Source organism: Rhea pennata, chromosome 4 (assembly GCF_028389875.1).
Source record: "Rhea pennata isolate bPtePen1 chromosome 4, bPtePen1.pri, whole genome shotgun sequence".
NCBI lineage: Eukaryota > Metazoa > Chordata > Aves > Rheiformes > Rheidae > Rhea > Rhea pennata.
The window spans coordinates 66841125-66858757 of record NC_084666.1 but is presented as its reverse complement, the minus strand read 5'-3'; the positions used below and the strand labels follow the sequence as shown (position 1 = coordinate 66858757).

The 17633-nt window shown below is 37.4% G+C and overlaps 1 protein-coding gene across 1 annotated transcript; it reads right to left on the bottom strand.

The window, feature by feature from the left end:
- Nucleotides 1-5390: 5390 nt before the first annotated feature.
- LOC134140102 (all-trans-retinol dehydrogenase [NAD(+)] ADH4-like) lies at nt 5391-7906 on the bottom strand. The gene is given in 4 exon segments (XM_062574963.1): nt 5391-5576; nt 6247-6448; nt 6635-6724; nt 7767-7906. Coding segments are annotated over 4 exon segments (618 nt in total).
- Nucleotides 7907-17633: the final 9727 nt, after the last annotated feature.

The window sequence follows — 17633 nt, the reverse complement described above, 5'->3', positions numbered from 1 at the left end:
AATCTCCAAGTTGATGGAAAATTAGCAATAATACATTTGTGGCTCAAAGGAAAGGGCAGCTGAACAGTTTCTTTAGCAATTCACCTTGTAGTAGATGATAGTAGACCATAGAAACTTAAGATTGCAGAATTTTCAGTGATATTGGCAACTGTGCATGCATATCACTGCACACTGCAAACCTGTTGGAGATGCCTGCTAGAAACAAATGTTTGATCTTTGCAAAAATCCAGCTCTTCCTGCATGTCAGAAATTTGATCAACAGTATGCAGAGAATGTAGTAAAAATAAGCACTGGGTGGCACTGCAATAATGTCAGAACTTGTAATTTCACTGTAATCAGATGTACTTACACGATTTATCAAATGTAAAAAGTTTTAAATAGCTGGTAAAATGCATGTTATAATTGACTTAAGGCAGAGTTATTTTGTAACAATCAAATCTGATTTAATCACGCTTTAGATTTTTTTTCTTAAAAATAAATCAGTCGGATTAGCAAAACTTGAAAGTAATGCGGATGGAGGAAATGGTTTGTTTATAAGACATTAGTATGATTTTAATGTATAATCTGTTTCTGTGTCTATATTTACTACAGAGTTATCTGACTAATTGATTACTTTTCTGAGAACACTAGCTAATATAAAATTAAGACTTGTACATACATATTTGCAGGGTTTGGGACATGTTCAGTTTATGGGAGGAAATTCTAGTATTTTCTATGTAGGGAAGCATAGAACTTGCTTACAATGAGAAAAAAAATATTTTGATATCACCTCATTATCTGTAGTCTTATTCTTTTTTTATTTAGAAAGTAATTAAGAGAATTAAGAAATTTTATAGTGGGGCAAACTAACAACTTCCATGTGCAAAGGTTGCTGCAAATGAGCAGATAAGGTGGAATTTGTTAACTGCTCATTGCTCATTAGTGTGTTCGTGATGTGTTGTGTAATTGGTTATTGTAACCCCTGATAAGGGGTTCACGGTAAGTTCAGAGGATGTGTTTTGGCTATGGGTTGGGGTAAGAGTGGCTCAAAAACAGTCAGAAGTCATTAGTCTTACGGGTCTGAACTTCTGCTCCATATGAAGTGTTTGTTTAGCAGAATGGTCTGCTCAAAGGGACAATCCTGTTCTCTGGGGAAGGTTTTGCACGATTGTACTGTAATGACTTAGTGCTGAGTATATATTAAAAAGTACAACAGTATTTGCAAAAGGTCATAAGCAAAAATGAACCACATCCTTATATGTATGTATAAACGTTACTTACATAATAACAAAAAGCAGTTACATTCTGATTTATATAGTGTGCTTTAAATAATGTCTGTTATGACCATTGACTATTAACCATTCCATATTTGCGTGAGCTGCACTCCCTTAGATAGATATTAAGAGAATTATCAGTTTACTGAATAGACGCACACTGAAAATAAGCCTTAAGTTCAAGTGAGAGTCTTCAAAACTTTCTTCTCAATCATTAGAAAACCAGAATTGTTCGATTGCTGTAACAAAGAAAATCAGCCACTTAAAAGTTTGTTTTAAAATGTTTGTTTGTTTGTTTTTAAAGAAAAAAATAATCCACAAACAAAGCATTTCTATATGGAACTTGGATGTGGATCATATCCACTCGTTATCATTAATTTTTTCCTGTTGCATTAAAGCTTCAAGCAATCCTATTACTGAGCTGTTCATCACCTTAGCAACCTTACTTTTGTGTGGCACGCTGTCAACGATATAGCTTAAATGTTTGACTCAGCAGCTTTTTAGTATCACTATTAAAATTGTCATTACACTAAGGAGAAATCTGAGGAAGTTGACTTTCCCTGGATGGGATTACTCACACTTTGTCAAATTGACCCTCACAAAAATAAAGTTGCAGTAAAAGAGGATATCCCAGAAGTATTTGTGAAGACAAAATAAAATTTCCAATGTCTTCCAAAAAAGAGACCTGTGTGACGTATTAAATGACTCTTCCCACACCATGCTTCTGTCTCCTTCATTCTTACGTTTTTTATAATATGTAAGCTGAAAATTTTATTACTGTATCCTGTCAGTGTATAATAGTTATAGAGTTCCTCAATAAAACTTCTCCAGAAAGGTAAAGGTTTGCTGGAAGTCGCTGTAGTCAACTGGGGTATGAGATGACAAAGTTTTAGCTTCTGGAGGTTAACTCCTTGTTAAGATTTGCTTACTGTTTCCTAAGATGCATACTTTAGTTTGAAAGTGTAATAATTCTGGTGTGCAATAGATTTCCTCATAAAGAGTCAGCACAGAGTACCTAAAGCTGTGGAAATGCACAGTCTCCTTGGTGGTGTGTTAATTTTCCTATTTATTAATGTCAAGAATCAGATTTTCTTGGAACAGTTTAAAATGTTTCTTTCTTCTTTTCCTTTTAAGTATGTTCAAACTGATACATTCATAGAATAGGGTAACAAAATATTCAGCTTGTATAATTAAAATATGCTTCATCAACAGCATAAGCAGATTTAATTTATTGATATCTTACCTCTTTCCTGCAATCGTAAGTCAAAAGCGTCACTGATTTTCTCAAATGGCAGAGTATGTGACACCAAGGCATCCAAATAAAATTTCTTTGCCATATAATCAGACATCAGCTTTGGTACACTTTTCCAACTTGCAACAAAGTCTGTAAAAACCAAATCAAGTGAACAGTGAACAAACTGAAATAATTAATAGGTTGCAAGAAAGATCAATTTGATCCAAGATTAGATGATTGCTTTCTTATTTTAAGTTTCAAGCCAGTGGTCACAGATGCTTTTTCTGACTTAGCAGTCACACACATATTTTGCAAAAACTTAGTTTAAGTATGATTGATGAATGTTTCACGGATACAGGAGATTCATTGAACTCTACCATCTGTCAAATGCATAACTGCTGCTCACTATTCTGTATCTGTTCAGATAAATATAGGCTCCACACTGAGCACTAATACACTGCTAAAGTAAATAATAATACCCTGAATATGCTGAATACTCTATATAATGTGCTCTAACAATCTTGTTTTGATTAATGGAAGTATGCTTTGCTGAACAGAAGTGTTAGTAATTAAATGGCAAATCTGTTCTAGTGGCTTCTTTGGTTGTCCTTGCTAAGAGTTTTGGCTGAATAGAAGTGTTTGGTCATTAAACTTTAGTTGTGGTGTTAGCAGTCATGTGTTACTCCACAAATTGCTGATTTATAGGGAATTAGTGAAGTTATAAAAGTCTGTACATCTTTTAAGTATTACCTAGTGCAGTTCTTGCTCAGTAAGATGCAAGCCCAAATGACTTCAGTAATATTCCAAGAAAAGGATAATTAGTACATTAAATGCTGTTACACATCCAGTTACACTCTTAAAAAAACCCTAGTTGTTATGTTCGAGTTTGTGATTCTTTTAATAAATTTCAAGTCTAAATGCATTATCACATTTTTTCTGTATATACTGAGAAACTGGGAGGTAAATGGTAGACCCTTATAATGATCTTATTCTGATAATCACTTCCAGAAATTTCAAACATTTGCCAAGTATCCTAACTCTGCTGAGATACTGTCATGAAGGACAAATTAAAATATATATATATATATATATATATATTTTTTTTTTTTACATCTGCATTTTCTGTCATATCTTTGCAAATTGTTTTCTGTGTTTCCTTCTCCTGGATAATGAAGATTATGTAGAATAAGATTTATTCCTGAAGCATGTGCCATTTTTTTACTTACACATTTTTCAAGTCAGAAATTTAATTTCTGAGGTTCCGGGAGGCGGGGGGGGGAATGCTTTGGAGACTTACTATGGTAAGATCTTAGAATCATTAAAAGTCAGTGCCAGTTATACTGTATCCCTTTATACATTGCCAACAAAACATTTAAATAAACAAAAACATATTTTGTAGTGTTCTGGGTAGAAGATGCAAGTCCAAATGCATACTGTCTTGGATCTCCACATATGCTCCTTTACCAGTATCAGCCCAATGGATTTTGAATGCACGGGAACCTCAAGATCAAGCTTATCCGGTTCATGAACATTTGTGCTTGTAGTTAATAAATCTAACCTAAGGAATACAATTATGTGTATTTGGATCTCTAAAATACGGGAAATTAGTTAAGGAAATGCATGTCACTGGAAGTGACCAAATTGTTTTGTGGTGCTTGGCTAACTACTGATAGACTTAAACTGATAGGGAGAGACTGACTCTGTCTAAGCTATTTGGGAAAACTGACCTCCAAAGAAGGTAGCTTTTAATTTCTGTTCCATTATCAACTACTTTGGAGAAACAGGTATCAGTTGCTCACCAGCAGCCACTCCAACCATCACAAATGTTCCGCAGCCCATTGCAGTGCTTTCAAAGGCAGCTTTCTGAAAAGCAAAACAAGCTCAGATTGAGAGGGCAATCTCACTGGTGTTACGCAGTCAAATAACTGAGCTGCAGTCACATGAACACTAGAGGGAATTTCACTGTGGATCAAGATGCTGTCTGTGAGATGGGAGTCACAAATCAAAACTCTATATAACTTGACAAAAAGCCTAGTATTAGGAAAATCTCTTTGTTTTCATTGTTGAAGAAAATATGATTGAAAATGTGAGAGATTTTCTGCTCTCATTTGCTTCTTTTCAACCAGTGGAATTCAGCTGTTTGAGAGCATATTCTGAAAACTTACCAATAAGTAAGGACTGCTTTACATTATTCTGGAGAAGAGTGGCATAAATTGCCTCTCAGTAAATATCATCACAGTGTTTAGTTATGCCTGAAATATACTGTATCCCATGTAAAAACTGTAATATTTCACAACAGTTATGCCTGCTTTAATTGTCCTGTACTATTTCTTTTGGATTAAATATCCACTTTTAAATGTCCATATATCCAGTTTTGTTCCATAAAGTTCTCATTGACTTGAACAGAGCCAGCCTTCCAACTAGGAAGCATGTATTCTCAAGTGTTCATATTTAATGCATGTATACAACCTTGTTTAACCTATCCCATGATTTGTACACTTCCCAGACTATCTGAGATATGTAACTATAAAGATTTCAGATCCATAATATATGTGGTGCAAGCTAATATTCAGGGAACAGAAAATACTAGTGATTATGAAATAATTTGTAAGATAAGATACTGAATCATTTGTATTCAAAGTGTTCTGATACGTGGAATGAGATTGATATGACTTTGTACAACTCCAAAGTTTATGTAGGCTGGATAGGAGTGTGGAGCACTGGAGACAGATTATAAAAGTGAAAAGTACATCCATTTGTCCCTGCTACCAGCTGTGCAGTGTGCGTACAGCTTCAAGGTGTTGCCAGCAGCTGGTCTCCTTGGTGAGGCTGCTTAGAAGAACTGGGGGTGATGGAACTGGAATGGACTGCTTTTGCGTAGGCATGTAGTAGCCTATGTACGATCATTCTGTTTCCCAAACCAGCCAGTTGAGGCAGTCAGTTGTTCCCAGTTTTTTAGCTAGTAGAAATTTGTCTTTATTGATCTCAATCCCCAAAATATTGGAAGCTCCAGCAGCTTTACAACCCATGACAGTTGCAAGGCCAACACCTCCCAAGCCAAAGACAGCACAGGTGGAACCATGCTCAACCTACAGCAGGGAGAAAGATTATGAAATGGCTTTAGTGTTCAAAGGAAAAATGTTTTTTTTATAAAACCCTCTGATGTCAGACTTGTGTCATGAAGTGCATGAGTTACATGTAACCATATTTTTACTTAAAATTTCTATTTCAAACAAAAGACTAAAAGAGAACTCTACTTGAGTATGTTATATCAAGGCTTACACTTCCTGCCTCAAGTAAACAACATAGCTCCATGTGTTGACTAAATTTTCGTTCTGTTCACCAAAAATATGAAAAGCTTAAAGCAGAAGAAACTTAAAGTTTGAAACTATGAGCCTTGTAAGCAATCAGTATACTTCCATACTTCCATTTTAAAAAGGGGAACAGTACAAATGTTTTGTACAATCAGCCCTGTAAAACTAGGAAAACACTCATGGCAATACACTGAGGGGGGAAGAGAGGAAAGGTGATCTGCTTTTATTCTTGCACTTTTCTTTAAATTATACATGTAAAATATATGTCAAATGTTTCATATGCTACTTTAAAAGATCTTTAAAGCTAATTTTGCTTGCATTTGTCGTGTGAATAGATCCACTGAACTCGAATAAGTCACATTAGGCACAAGTTTCTAAAATGAGTTCAGAGAGTGTAGAAGCAGCATTGCTTGGGTGAGCAGAAGCTGATCTGTAAGCTGCTTACCTGTGCAGTATTGATGGCAGCCCCATAGCCAGTGGAAAATCCACAACCAACAGACAGACTTTGTCCAAAAGAGCAGCAGCAGCAGTTTCCCTAAGAGCTTTCTGACGCAACACTGTACTGGTATATTGGCTTCACTCTGCAAGTGAATCTACTAGATCCATCACATATCACATCTTGATCCGAAATAAGTGTTTTAACCTTGCTACAAGCATAAAAATAGAACAGGAATTCACACGTCACCAGCCCTGGCTGGTCCTTCTCCCTCTGTTCTGTGTTGCTAGGCTCTTTGCTAGCAGTAGCAGTCTTCTCTTGACCACTGCTTCTGTCAGACCGTGTGTTGGTCTTTGCAGAATTAACTCACTACAAGTTAATTATTTGTGGTTTCTACCTGATCTTTTCACAAAGATTGGTCTTGGAGTTCAAACAGAACTTACAGTGGCTGCATTGAGGCATGTAGAGGGGAATAACCTTGTCACCTAAAGATAGTAATTGTATAGGGTAATATTTCTGTAAAGCTATTGCAATTGCTGATATTTTAACCCTGCCTTCTCAGTCATAGACCTAATTCTGCAAGTTCTCCGGGCATAGAACTCCCATAGGACTAAAACATATGTAGGTCTACTTTTTTAAGAGTTCTTCAGCCTTTTCTTAGCTCAGAGTCTTCACTAGTGTAACTCCAGAGTTTGACCATCCAGTGTATGACAGTATGGCTGAATTAGCCTAGCCTGAAAACCAACAGCTAAACTCAAGGTAGGCAAGTAAAGTGGCAAATTTTAGCTTCTGCATTCAGGTGATTTTGAACAAGTGATACAGAGAAACAGGAAGAAATAGGCATTGCAGTGTTGTCACATGGAATATTGTATGGAGTCAGAAAGGCAACGGAAAAGCAAGATTGTATGCTGTTATAATTGGTCAAATGGAGGTGGCAAGGGTTCAGGTATTTTGCTCATAAATCGCTTGTTGCTTAGAGGCATGAATGCCAGAATCTCCTCTTCCAGTGCTGTGAGTGGAGAAGACAGTTTGACTAGGGCTGTCAGAGTAGAGAAGAAAATACTAAAGGCAAGTGGGCATGGCATGGGTGGGAGTGCAGTGTGTTTCAATGAAAGGGACTGTGGAGATTACTCTTTTCTTACTTGTAGACATTAATGTTATTTTGTTCAAGTATCAGTTTTGTCTTTGATTGCAGATTCATGTTTATGTTCCTCCTCCTCTTTCTTTTTATAAAGAATGAAATGAAGAGAATCCAGTAATATCCCATTGAGTTGGAAGGACAGTGAAGCTTCATAAATTCTGAATATTGCAATCTTACCTCTGCTTTCCAAGTCAGAATTGGTGTTGGAGGGGGAATGTTTTGTGGGGGCATGTTCATTATAGTCACCTTCTGTGAGCAATTAATTGTTTCAGCAGAATGTTACGTGATTTAAACAGAGTAACTCTGACTTCAGCATGTTCACACCAGCATGTAACTATTTTTCCAGAGAGGACTTAAATGTTGTGTGACAAAAAGTATCTCCATAGTTGGTTTAAATTTAGTAACTCCTTGTTCAATGCTCTCTATTCTGGCTCCCTTGTGGCCCAGTATCATTGCGAAAACACCCTCCTTGAAACTGGGATTGATAGGATGATTATCTGTGCATATGCCAGTGGCAGCAATCTGCATGTCTGTCATGAAGCATTGCAGCTGTGACTTGAGAAAAATTAGAGAGGTAGTCTTGGTGGACCAGTCACCACAGCAGATGCTTTATTCTCCTAATACTTGCACTTTGATCTAGTTCCATTTTTAAACTGAATTGAACAAAATTCCTTGCTTGCATTTTAGTTTCAGGAGCAGACCCTTTGCATAGCATTGTTTTGTCCATAATTGTCGTTCCTGAGCTACTGCTGTCAACTCAACTCTGTTTCTTGTTCCCATCCCTACAATCTTCCAATATCCACAGAGTACAGGCCCTGCAATATTCCCTCTTTTTGTCCTTTTTGTGCTGCCTAAAAGAGGGAGGAGTTCTGAAAAGCCCCCTGAGCCATCTGTCTGTGCAGCACCAGCCCTGTCACCCTGTCACTGTTGCAGAGGAAAAAGGCAACATACTGTGGCTGAACACTTCATTTGATGCCTGTGTTGCACAGGAGCAGGAAATGCAGCAGTAAGTGATGTCTGAACGCACTGTCTTACTTTGCCCTTATTGCTCATGTTCCTTCCCTCTCTGGTGCGGGTCTCAGGGAGGAGTCTGAGGTCCTGAAAGATGCTGCTCAGAGCATCAGTAGCAGTAGCTTGCTGTTTGAATCTTGCAGGAGCCAGCTACACTGTGCTAAATACCATCTAGAATTTCTGTCATTCCCCTCCCTTTGCTCCTCCTATCTCGGCAGTCCCCTCCTTTCAGTATTCTCTCCTATATACACACCACTCTTCTCTCTCCAAGCTTTAGTCCATAAAACTTACATCTCATGTTTGCATGGGATTTTAAATACTAATCACACTTCAGAAGTAACAATTTAGCATTACTCCCTCCATATGAACAAGTAACATCACATTTAGGAACATAGAACTGGAAAGGACCACATGAGTCATGAACCCAGTTCTTTACTGCTGTCACCAGCTACATCACAGAGCCACCCTTCCAAAGATATCAAGCTCCATATTGAAAATAAAACACTGAAATGTAACCTGTGATAGGTACTCACCACAAAAATAATATCAAGCACCTGGTGTTCATTTTTCAGTGTTAAAACAAATGCAAGCTATTTTCTTATACTTTCCCAGTGCTTTTGTTCTTTCTCAAGACTTAATTTCGAGCTCATTCTTTGGACTTCTGAATTTGAAGCCCCAATAGATGTCATCTTGGAAAGATTGCAGGTGTTGTCCTTAGGATAATGTTAGTTGTTGTCTTACAATTTTTTAAATGCGTCACATGTCATTGTATCAGCTGGACCGGAACAGTACAGACTTAACTGTGATTGCAATGTGGGCTTCAGTTTATTTTTTTTAAAGGAGATTGATATGATTAATAGAGTGCTTAATGTGGACACATGTAAGAAGTACAGACTTAACAGACCTTCCCGTAGCAGAGAGCCTTCGCTGGTCCCTGAACCACCTGGCTTGGATGATTTTAATGAGAGGCAGACTGAATCCTGTGCTCTAGAATGTGCGAATAAGTCCTAAATTTCAGTTCTGAATGTCAAAAGGTGATAGATTTACTGGTAACATTTCATTAATGATGACGGTATTGTGTATTTGGACAGCAACTTTCACCTGAGATGCTGTAGTTTGTGCCTTTTACAATCTGCTGCTGATTTTGTAAAGGTCTTATTTATTGTTAGATTGAGTCATGTTTTTTTCCTTAACAACCTCCTCAAGGCAAGCATGTCTTGTGTATACCCAGCATCTAATACTTAGATACAGTTTGTAGTTTATACAAATAGTAATTAATGTCATTTTGTTACAGATTTGTTTGTTTGTTACAGATCAAAAAAACAGAGAATGAGAGGAGGTAACATGGGATATTTTTATTTTGGGAATATTTTTACAGCCTTATGGCCTTTTCATCTCAGTTATAGCAACATCTTTTTTTCTGGTATTGACAAGTATGATCTGACTCATTCAGAATGCTGCTGCAAAAATAATTTTATTATCCTTTTACTTTGACTGAATCATCTCTTTCTCTCTCCATCACACTTGTTGATTTCATTCTTTCAGTGTATTAAATGTAAGTGATTTAGCTGTGCTTTCAAGGCCTTTCACACTCCTTTGCCTCTTGTTCAGCATGAACAAACTCCTACCTATGTTTTGATCCTTGATTCCAGCTGCCTGTTAACTTCTTGGGGAGACCCCTGTCTGACTTACTGTCTCTTTTTTGGTAGATCCTTGTCAATGTCTGCAGTGCTACCTTGTACTCATTGAAATTCCTTTCTAAAACTTTCCTTTGCTCTGAGGTCTACAAAATCTCAACAACATATTTGTTGTCAAGGTACCATTGCTGCTGTCTACCATAATAAGCTATTTTAAATTTTGTTTCTTGGTTGTCCCCTTGTCTAACTGTGCTCATCTGTCATTTCTTGTTTTACACTGTTAACTCTGTAGGGCAGGGCATGCATTTTATTCAGTATTTAGGGTGCCCAGCGTGGTGGGCTCCTGGTCTTTAACAAGGCCTGGCAGTTACTATCTGGTACTAATAAATAACATCTTCCTGGCAGAGAAATGCTTTATCAGAGTCAGTGGTAGGACTTGTAGAACAGGAGTAGTTCTGGCAACTATGGGAGCCTGGGAACTGTCAGGTCAAAACTGGAATAGGGTTTCTGAAGTTAGGTGCCTGCTCTTCCAGTCTTTATTGTTGACTATTGTGGAATCCTTTATTATGGATTTTTTTTTTTTTTTTTTTTTTTTTTTTTGGCAAGTATCTAGAAAACACACAGATCCTGTTTTGGATCTGAACCTAGGTCAGTGACATTTTGTGGCATTGCTTTACTAACAAAAACATATAGTTTAAACCACAGAAAAATGCAAAAGGAATGATGACATCTCGAGCACTGTCACATGATGAAGTTTGAGTGTGCTGTTGATACAGTATTATGACTATAAAGTCCTTCAGAACAGAGAAAAGGCCATTTTTTGCAAGTGAGTTGCCAGTTGCAGATTTCTCCATTTGAACTGAGTTTCTCAGTACAGATTTCTCCTGAGAAACCCAGAGAGTGGAATTATAATCAAACTCTCTTGTCAATAATCAAACTTTTTTTTTTTAATCTACGGATTTATAAAAATCCACATGATTTCTTTGAGAGTTAATTTTTGTGAGAAACATAGAAATGTATATAAGCCAACATAAAAGTATTAGCATTGGTTCAATAAAGTAAGCACAGATGTAACATAATGGAAAAATAAGCTGTGCATTTGAAAGTCAAAACATTAACATGTGCTTAGCACCAAGTGTACACAGGTCAAGTACATTATTTATAAGCCTCAGTACTAAAGGGGATGAATATTTTCTCAAAGCAAGGAAAAGAACTACAACTGAAGAAATTTGAACAGCAAAATACTGGTTGGCAAGAAGTGCAGTGCTGGCAATAAAAAGGATAAGATGATAAAGATGATAAAAATGATGTGCATTTCTGTTGAAATAAATCTGTTTATTAAGCAGATACTCTGATGTAAAGCAGAAATCTTTCTCTATATTGTGTTATTAGTAAGAAAAGCCCAAAGGGCATGAAGAAAGCCAAAACAAAAGTAAGCATGCTCCTGTAGTTCTTACAAAAATGAAAGCAAAATAAAGACCCCGTGTTCATGTTAAAGCCTATAAAGCAGAACATCTCTCAGCAGGTTTATTACAAAGGATGGTTTCAAGAGATAACTAGCCTTTACTGCAATTTTTAAATTATGTTCAAAGTATATTAGTGTTTTGTTTATTCTGGAATGTGGCTCCCATTTCAGTTTGTGCAAACCAAAATAAGACCCCAACAGAATGACTAATTCAGGTTCATGTTATCAGTTAATTACTAAACTAAAGCTATTAGCAAAGCTGCCACTGATGCCTCTTTGAAATGCTGACCTTTTAGCTGAGAAAAAGGACTGTTACCTCCAAGTAATATGAAGGTGGAAATAATCAAATACCTCTAAGGTACCTGTCAAAACACAAAAGTGAGAATTCTGAAAAAAAAAAAAAAAAGTTTTTAGTCAAGTTCCTAATCTTGTAAATATTTGAATGATTATATATGGGAAATAATTTCATTGTACTTTCAAGAATCAAATGCATATAGATTCCCAATGAAATTTGTGGCTATTTATACATTGCATGCAATTCATGTATGAAGATAAAAGCATCCTTTCATTCCCCCAATGGTGCCATGTTTTATCCATGCTGCAAGAAAATGTTGCACCATCAAATGATATTGTTTTCCTTAAAGAAACATTTTCTCCAGCATATGGTGAGAATTGCTCAGAATGAGTGCTGGTCTGATCAGGAATTCAGTTCCCAGTGTGTCGTCTTATTCTTTAAATTGTATGATCCAACCTATGAGTAGAATTAATTTTTTGACTCTTTGTAACAATCAGTAACAAAAATCCAAACCAAGCAGTCTTAAGTTTTGGAGGAGGAAATCCATTTCAAGTATAAACATTGCCAAGATTTCAGCTCTTACAATTTGACTTGTTTGCTTTAGACTCAAATCCAGATCATTGACTTAGACATCAGTCACATAACAAATGCATTTCTGAATACAAACTCTGGTGAGAATATCTTGGTACAACCAGGTAAGTTAGGAGATTATCACTCTTAATTCTTTTTAATTCTATTCATTCTGTTCCATACAAGCAATGCTCATGTAACAAGTTGCCTGGACTCCCCACCACCACCAAAAAACAAAAACAAAAAAAAAACAAACAAACAAACAAAAAAAAAAAGACTGAGTCTAATCCTTTGCTGCTGTAGAAACTGTATCATGTAGCCCTTATCATAAACCTGTCAAATCTTGTTTTAATATTTTTACAGCCATTAAGATCACTTACAATATCTTGATCAAATTAGTCTTCTCTTAACTTCTAGGCTACTTTTTCTCACTTATTTCTATGCAAACAGTGCCAGTTACCTCAGAATGTTCTTACCTTGTCTAGTGTTTGTAGTGTTAATATATTTATGGAAGACATATCATTTCACCCTCCACTTTTTCCTAAATCCTTTTAGTAGCCTCCCTTTGCATCTCTGCCAGTTTGAATTCATCATCCTTGAACATAGTTAACCAGAACTTCCTTATTCGTTGTTCATCCTGTTAGCTATGTCTCAAATAACTGAAAACTGAACTTAACATGTCAGTGCAAGAAATAAATTACTGGAGAACACATCTTGTTGTGTTGCTTTGCATAATGACTAACCTAGCTGAATGAGGTGCTCTGTGTGCTTTCTGGCTTGCTGTATGCTCTGTATTTATCGTATTAGCTGTAACGGGATGCTTTCTACAATGTGTTGTAGTAGTCCTTAGGCTGATCTCAATTAGGTTGGGACTTGAACCTGTCAGTGGGATTGCAGAGAAAGTAAGTGGCACAGAGAACCCTCACTGAAAAGGAAATCTCAGCATCTTGAAGATATTTCAAAGCTTCTGTAAAGGCATCTTTATGGTCCTGTAGTGCCTTTCTGCCACAGCACATCTCACTCCTCTTGACAGTTTGGGCTTAGAGGTTTAGTCGCAGAAGACTGTGGAGGAGCCAGGGAATAGACCAGCTTCCATTTAGAGCCTTATCTGCAGCCCTGGCAGGAGCTGCATTGTAAGCCATCCATGCACAATATAACAACAAAAACTTGGATATTGTTTGCTTCAGTTTCTGTACTAATGCCTGGTAATGGTGTTGAGTAAACAAGGGAATTTTTCTGTCTGTGGGAGATGTTTTCCCTCACTTGGAGCATAAAGTCCTGTGTTTCCACTCAGGGTTGCCAAGTTGCGTGTTTCGTAGTAGGCATGGCAAAGAGATTCTTCTGCCTGTTCTACAGGGAAGAAACTACATTACATACAAGTGAGATGTAAAAAATATGTCAAATTTAAAAGATATACAAGGATTTTCACAGGAGCATTTTGTCTGGAAGCTTTTGTAAACCAGATAATGTGGCTGTTTCTGTGGTCCTGTCTATAAATGCTCACTGTGTAACAAAGATACCATGTACACATGCGATCAATAACTTCTCGCTTATGACTTGGATGTCACAAGAAGGCTTTTCCTCCGCTGTAGAAGACAGATACTAATTTATGACAACTAGGAGTTTTCACAAGCGGAGACTCCTGAGGGAGAATTTTAGCAATGTTTTGACTCTGGTGTTGCAAGCAGTCCCTGGCTCTGACAGGCAGAGCTGGGAGGAAGGGGAGGTAGAGGTACTCGAGGTTCATATTAAGAAGGAAGAGATGGGGTCAGGCAGCACTACTGTGAGGCGTGGGAGGGATGCCAGCCCCAAAAGTGTTGGAAGAGAAGTTCCATTAAATGTTCTCAGCCAGACGCCTCCTCTGGTATGTGAATCTGCTGTGGAAGAGTGTGGAAGTGGCTGTGTACAACTTGCGTTCTGGCTCTGTGTACAGTATACTCTTAGCCAGGCACGTTTCAAATCTGAGAAGGAAGTAGCTAAATGGATTACAGCTAATGTTTCCATCACATCGCTCACAGTTCATATAACTTTTTAGGTTCATAATATGCAGAGAAGGATATCAGGTGCAGGAGCAGCAGTTTTAAAATCCTTGATTGTGCTAAGAGGATTAGAAATTGAGTAACAGGATTGCTAGATCTTAGGAACCACACTATAGCTGAGCAAGCTGCAATACTGCAGTCAGTAAGTTGTTGCTGAGGAACAGATTCCCTGAGGAGAGACTGACAGTTTACGACATTAATGTAGAATGGACATGACAGGCTTTGACAGCTTTCACAACATGAGATGGATGTTGTCTGCAGCGAGGGGTTTTCTTCCCAGTTTTACCCATAGCTGCAGGCTCCTAGTCTTCCTTATAGGAACCATAATAGAAGTGTTTGTGGAGAGATACTGTTTCAGTGCTCCACTGTCCAGTCTATATTTAATCTTTTACCAGTTATGACTAGTTTAGTGATGTGAAACTTAAACAGTGGAGCTATCACTCACTGGATAATAAAGAAGTAGTGAATGAGATCCAATGGCCAGCTTTTCTACTGATGTAAACTGGTGCTGCTCCACTGACATTTGTTTTTTTGCTGGGGGACTTTGGGATTGCAGCAAAACATCAGTTTATGCAGTTTATTATGTTCAAGACATAATATTGAACAATCTTTTAGTGTTTGAATAGAAAAGTGATAAAAAGCATTTCTTCTGTATTTTGTAGAACAATATGAGAAATACAGTTCACAATGTACTAGCTAAAACTGAAAAATAAATCAGCATCCTATTATGAAACATACTTCATTTGTATTTTGCTCTCCCTAAAGTTGTTGGACACAATCCATAGTCAGTTTTAGCAAGTATTTGGCAAACTTCTTTGACAGAGGTGACCTGGTACATCTGTTTTTCGTAGTTATAAAATTTGAGAGGAAATGCTGTGCAAAACAGACAATAGTAATTTTTAGTGCCCTGATAATCATGCAGTCCACGGAAAGAAAAATTAGATAAATGAGTACTTGTTATAGCCCTTTCTGCAATGTATCCTCAGTTCTTGTCAAAGTATCGTGTGTGCGCCAGATAGCAGAGAGCTTTTAGGTCAAAGAGGAGACTCTCAGACTTCGTTGCAGGGTGGGTAGCTGTCATTTCCAGGAATGCTTGAAGAGGACTGATAGGGAGATCTGAGGCAAACAGTAGTCCAAAGTGGCAGTAAGAGGGGCTTTAAAAGGGGCACCAGTATTAATCTTGCAACGCTTTGGTTTTCTGGCAGTGATGTGTCAGATATATGCCATGGCATGACAATGTGGAAGGTGGAGTGCCAATCACACTGACATGTGGGCAGTGTGAAATGGTGCCATGGATCAGAAAGGAACTGGATTGTGGAGAAGTGAGAGAAGAACTGTGGGACTTTCACTGCTACCTTTTGTCTTTTTCTCCAAGGCAGACAACAGCGACTTCTAGTAAAATTTCCACTGTGGACTCTGGGAACAGTCACACAGTGCTCAGGGTTCAGCAGCGGCCTAAAGGTTGGTGACTTACTTGGCTACTATGCTGAGTGCATGTGCTGAAGGACATCTTTTACTGCATGGAAGCGGTGACACATTTTGAGGTTGAAACTGAACATGTATTTGGGAGAGCTTTAATAGTTACAGCAAAGAATGTGTCTGTAAGTAAATTCTTTTGTGTAGGCAAGCCCTGTGTAACTGAGTGTTTGTGAGACTGCTGAAGTTGAATTCAGTCTACTCATGCCAAGTGACCACTGAACTTCCTTGGCTTTAAATTGTTTTATTTTTTCTTCTAAGCTGTCTGCACAAACAGACTTGAATATGAAGAGACTGATTCATGTTTTACGTTTGGTAGTACGTTCTTCCTGACTGTAGTTCACCTTCAGATTTACAATAGTGTAAGAAAGAAACTCTGAGTGAACAACTAAATCATACTTTGAGTAGATGTTGACGTGATAGTGGTCTAAATGGAGTATGCCATGACATACACTTACTGAATAAGCATTTACCTGGGGGACTGATAGCATTTTGGAATTTAAGTTGGGATATTAGGGTATAAATTAGGGACTATCTAACACATGTCAGTCGCCTCGGATATTTGTGTGTAGGTCACTGTGGTTAACTCATCATACACCATGTGAATGGAGACATCGGGCATTGTTGCTTGAGTATATGAAGAGAAGGGCACAAGAACCATTGCTGTAGCAACACAAGTCACAACATGCTTGTTAGAAATATTGCTCATATTTACTCATATGGATTGATCTTCTTTAAAACTGCTGTGATTGCCTGGTTTGACCTCCAGTGTGCTGTAAGATTCAACATTTTGTTTAGTGATTCAGTATTGATTTCCTTGGTTCCCAGCCTGGAACTGATGAGAAGGGGAAGTGGTACGATCATTTTTTGTAAGGAAGAAGAAAATTGTAGAGGAGATATCTCAATTCAAATGGTACCATAAGAACTCAATGTTAAGACCCATTGAAAGTTTGTAAATAACAAGATATTCCCACTATATGCATTATGTTCCCTGAAAGAAATTAGAAAAAAAAGCTGTTGAAAATGAGTCATAGAAAGTGTTGTTTATCTGAGATGAATATTCTGCTTAGTGAGCCTATCTTATGGCATGGTGCAGGGTCACAAGGGTTTCGAATGTTCTGACTTGGGCCTAGCACTTAAGTGGGAGAAGTGGATTGAAGTACGTTGGCGTGGTGGGTGGCTCAAAAATCTTATGAATGAAAACTCCACAAGCTGGACAATTTGAAGACAAAATATGATTAAAAAAAAACCAAGCAGCTAACAAATTTCACATGTTTGACTGGTTGTTGTGAAGAAGGCTAGAGAATAAGACATTAGAGCAATATGTAGATTATGTAAATAGGGTCTAGCGGGTTGTACAGTGCAATTTTGCCATGTTTCAACAAATTCTTTTATAGTATTTATTTTGAATTGCTTTTTTATTGGTTTTAATGTATTGCTGTGGTAACTAAAACTAATATTCCTTTTTATTTTTTATTTGAAAATACTTTCCTCTGCAAGCATCCTGCAGACTGTGTTGATATAAAAAAGACAGGCAGGCAGTGCTGAAATGCAGCAACTGTCTGATACTTGGTGTGCAAATAGTGCAGTTTTCTTGGTAACTGAATCAGTTAATTGAATGTTGTGAAATGCGGAATGGAGTTATAGCTCTAATGTCTTCAGCTAATTTCTACCTCTATATGATATGGAAGCTTTATGAACTCTGACCACAGGTTTTAAGGCATGATGATCATAGGGTGAAATAATTACCAGTGAAAAAGCT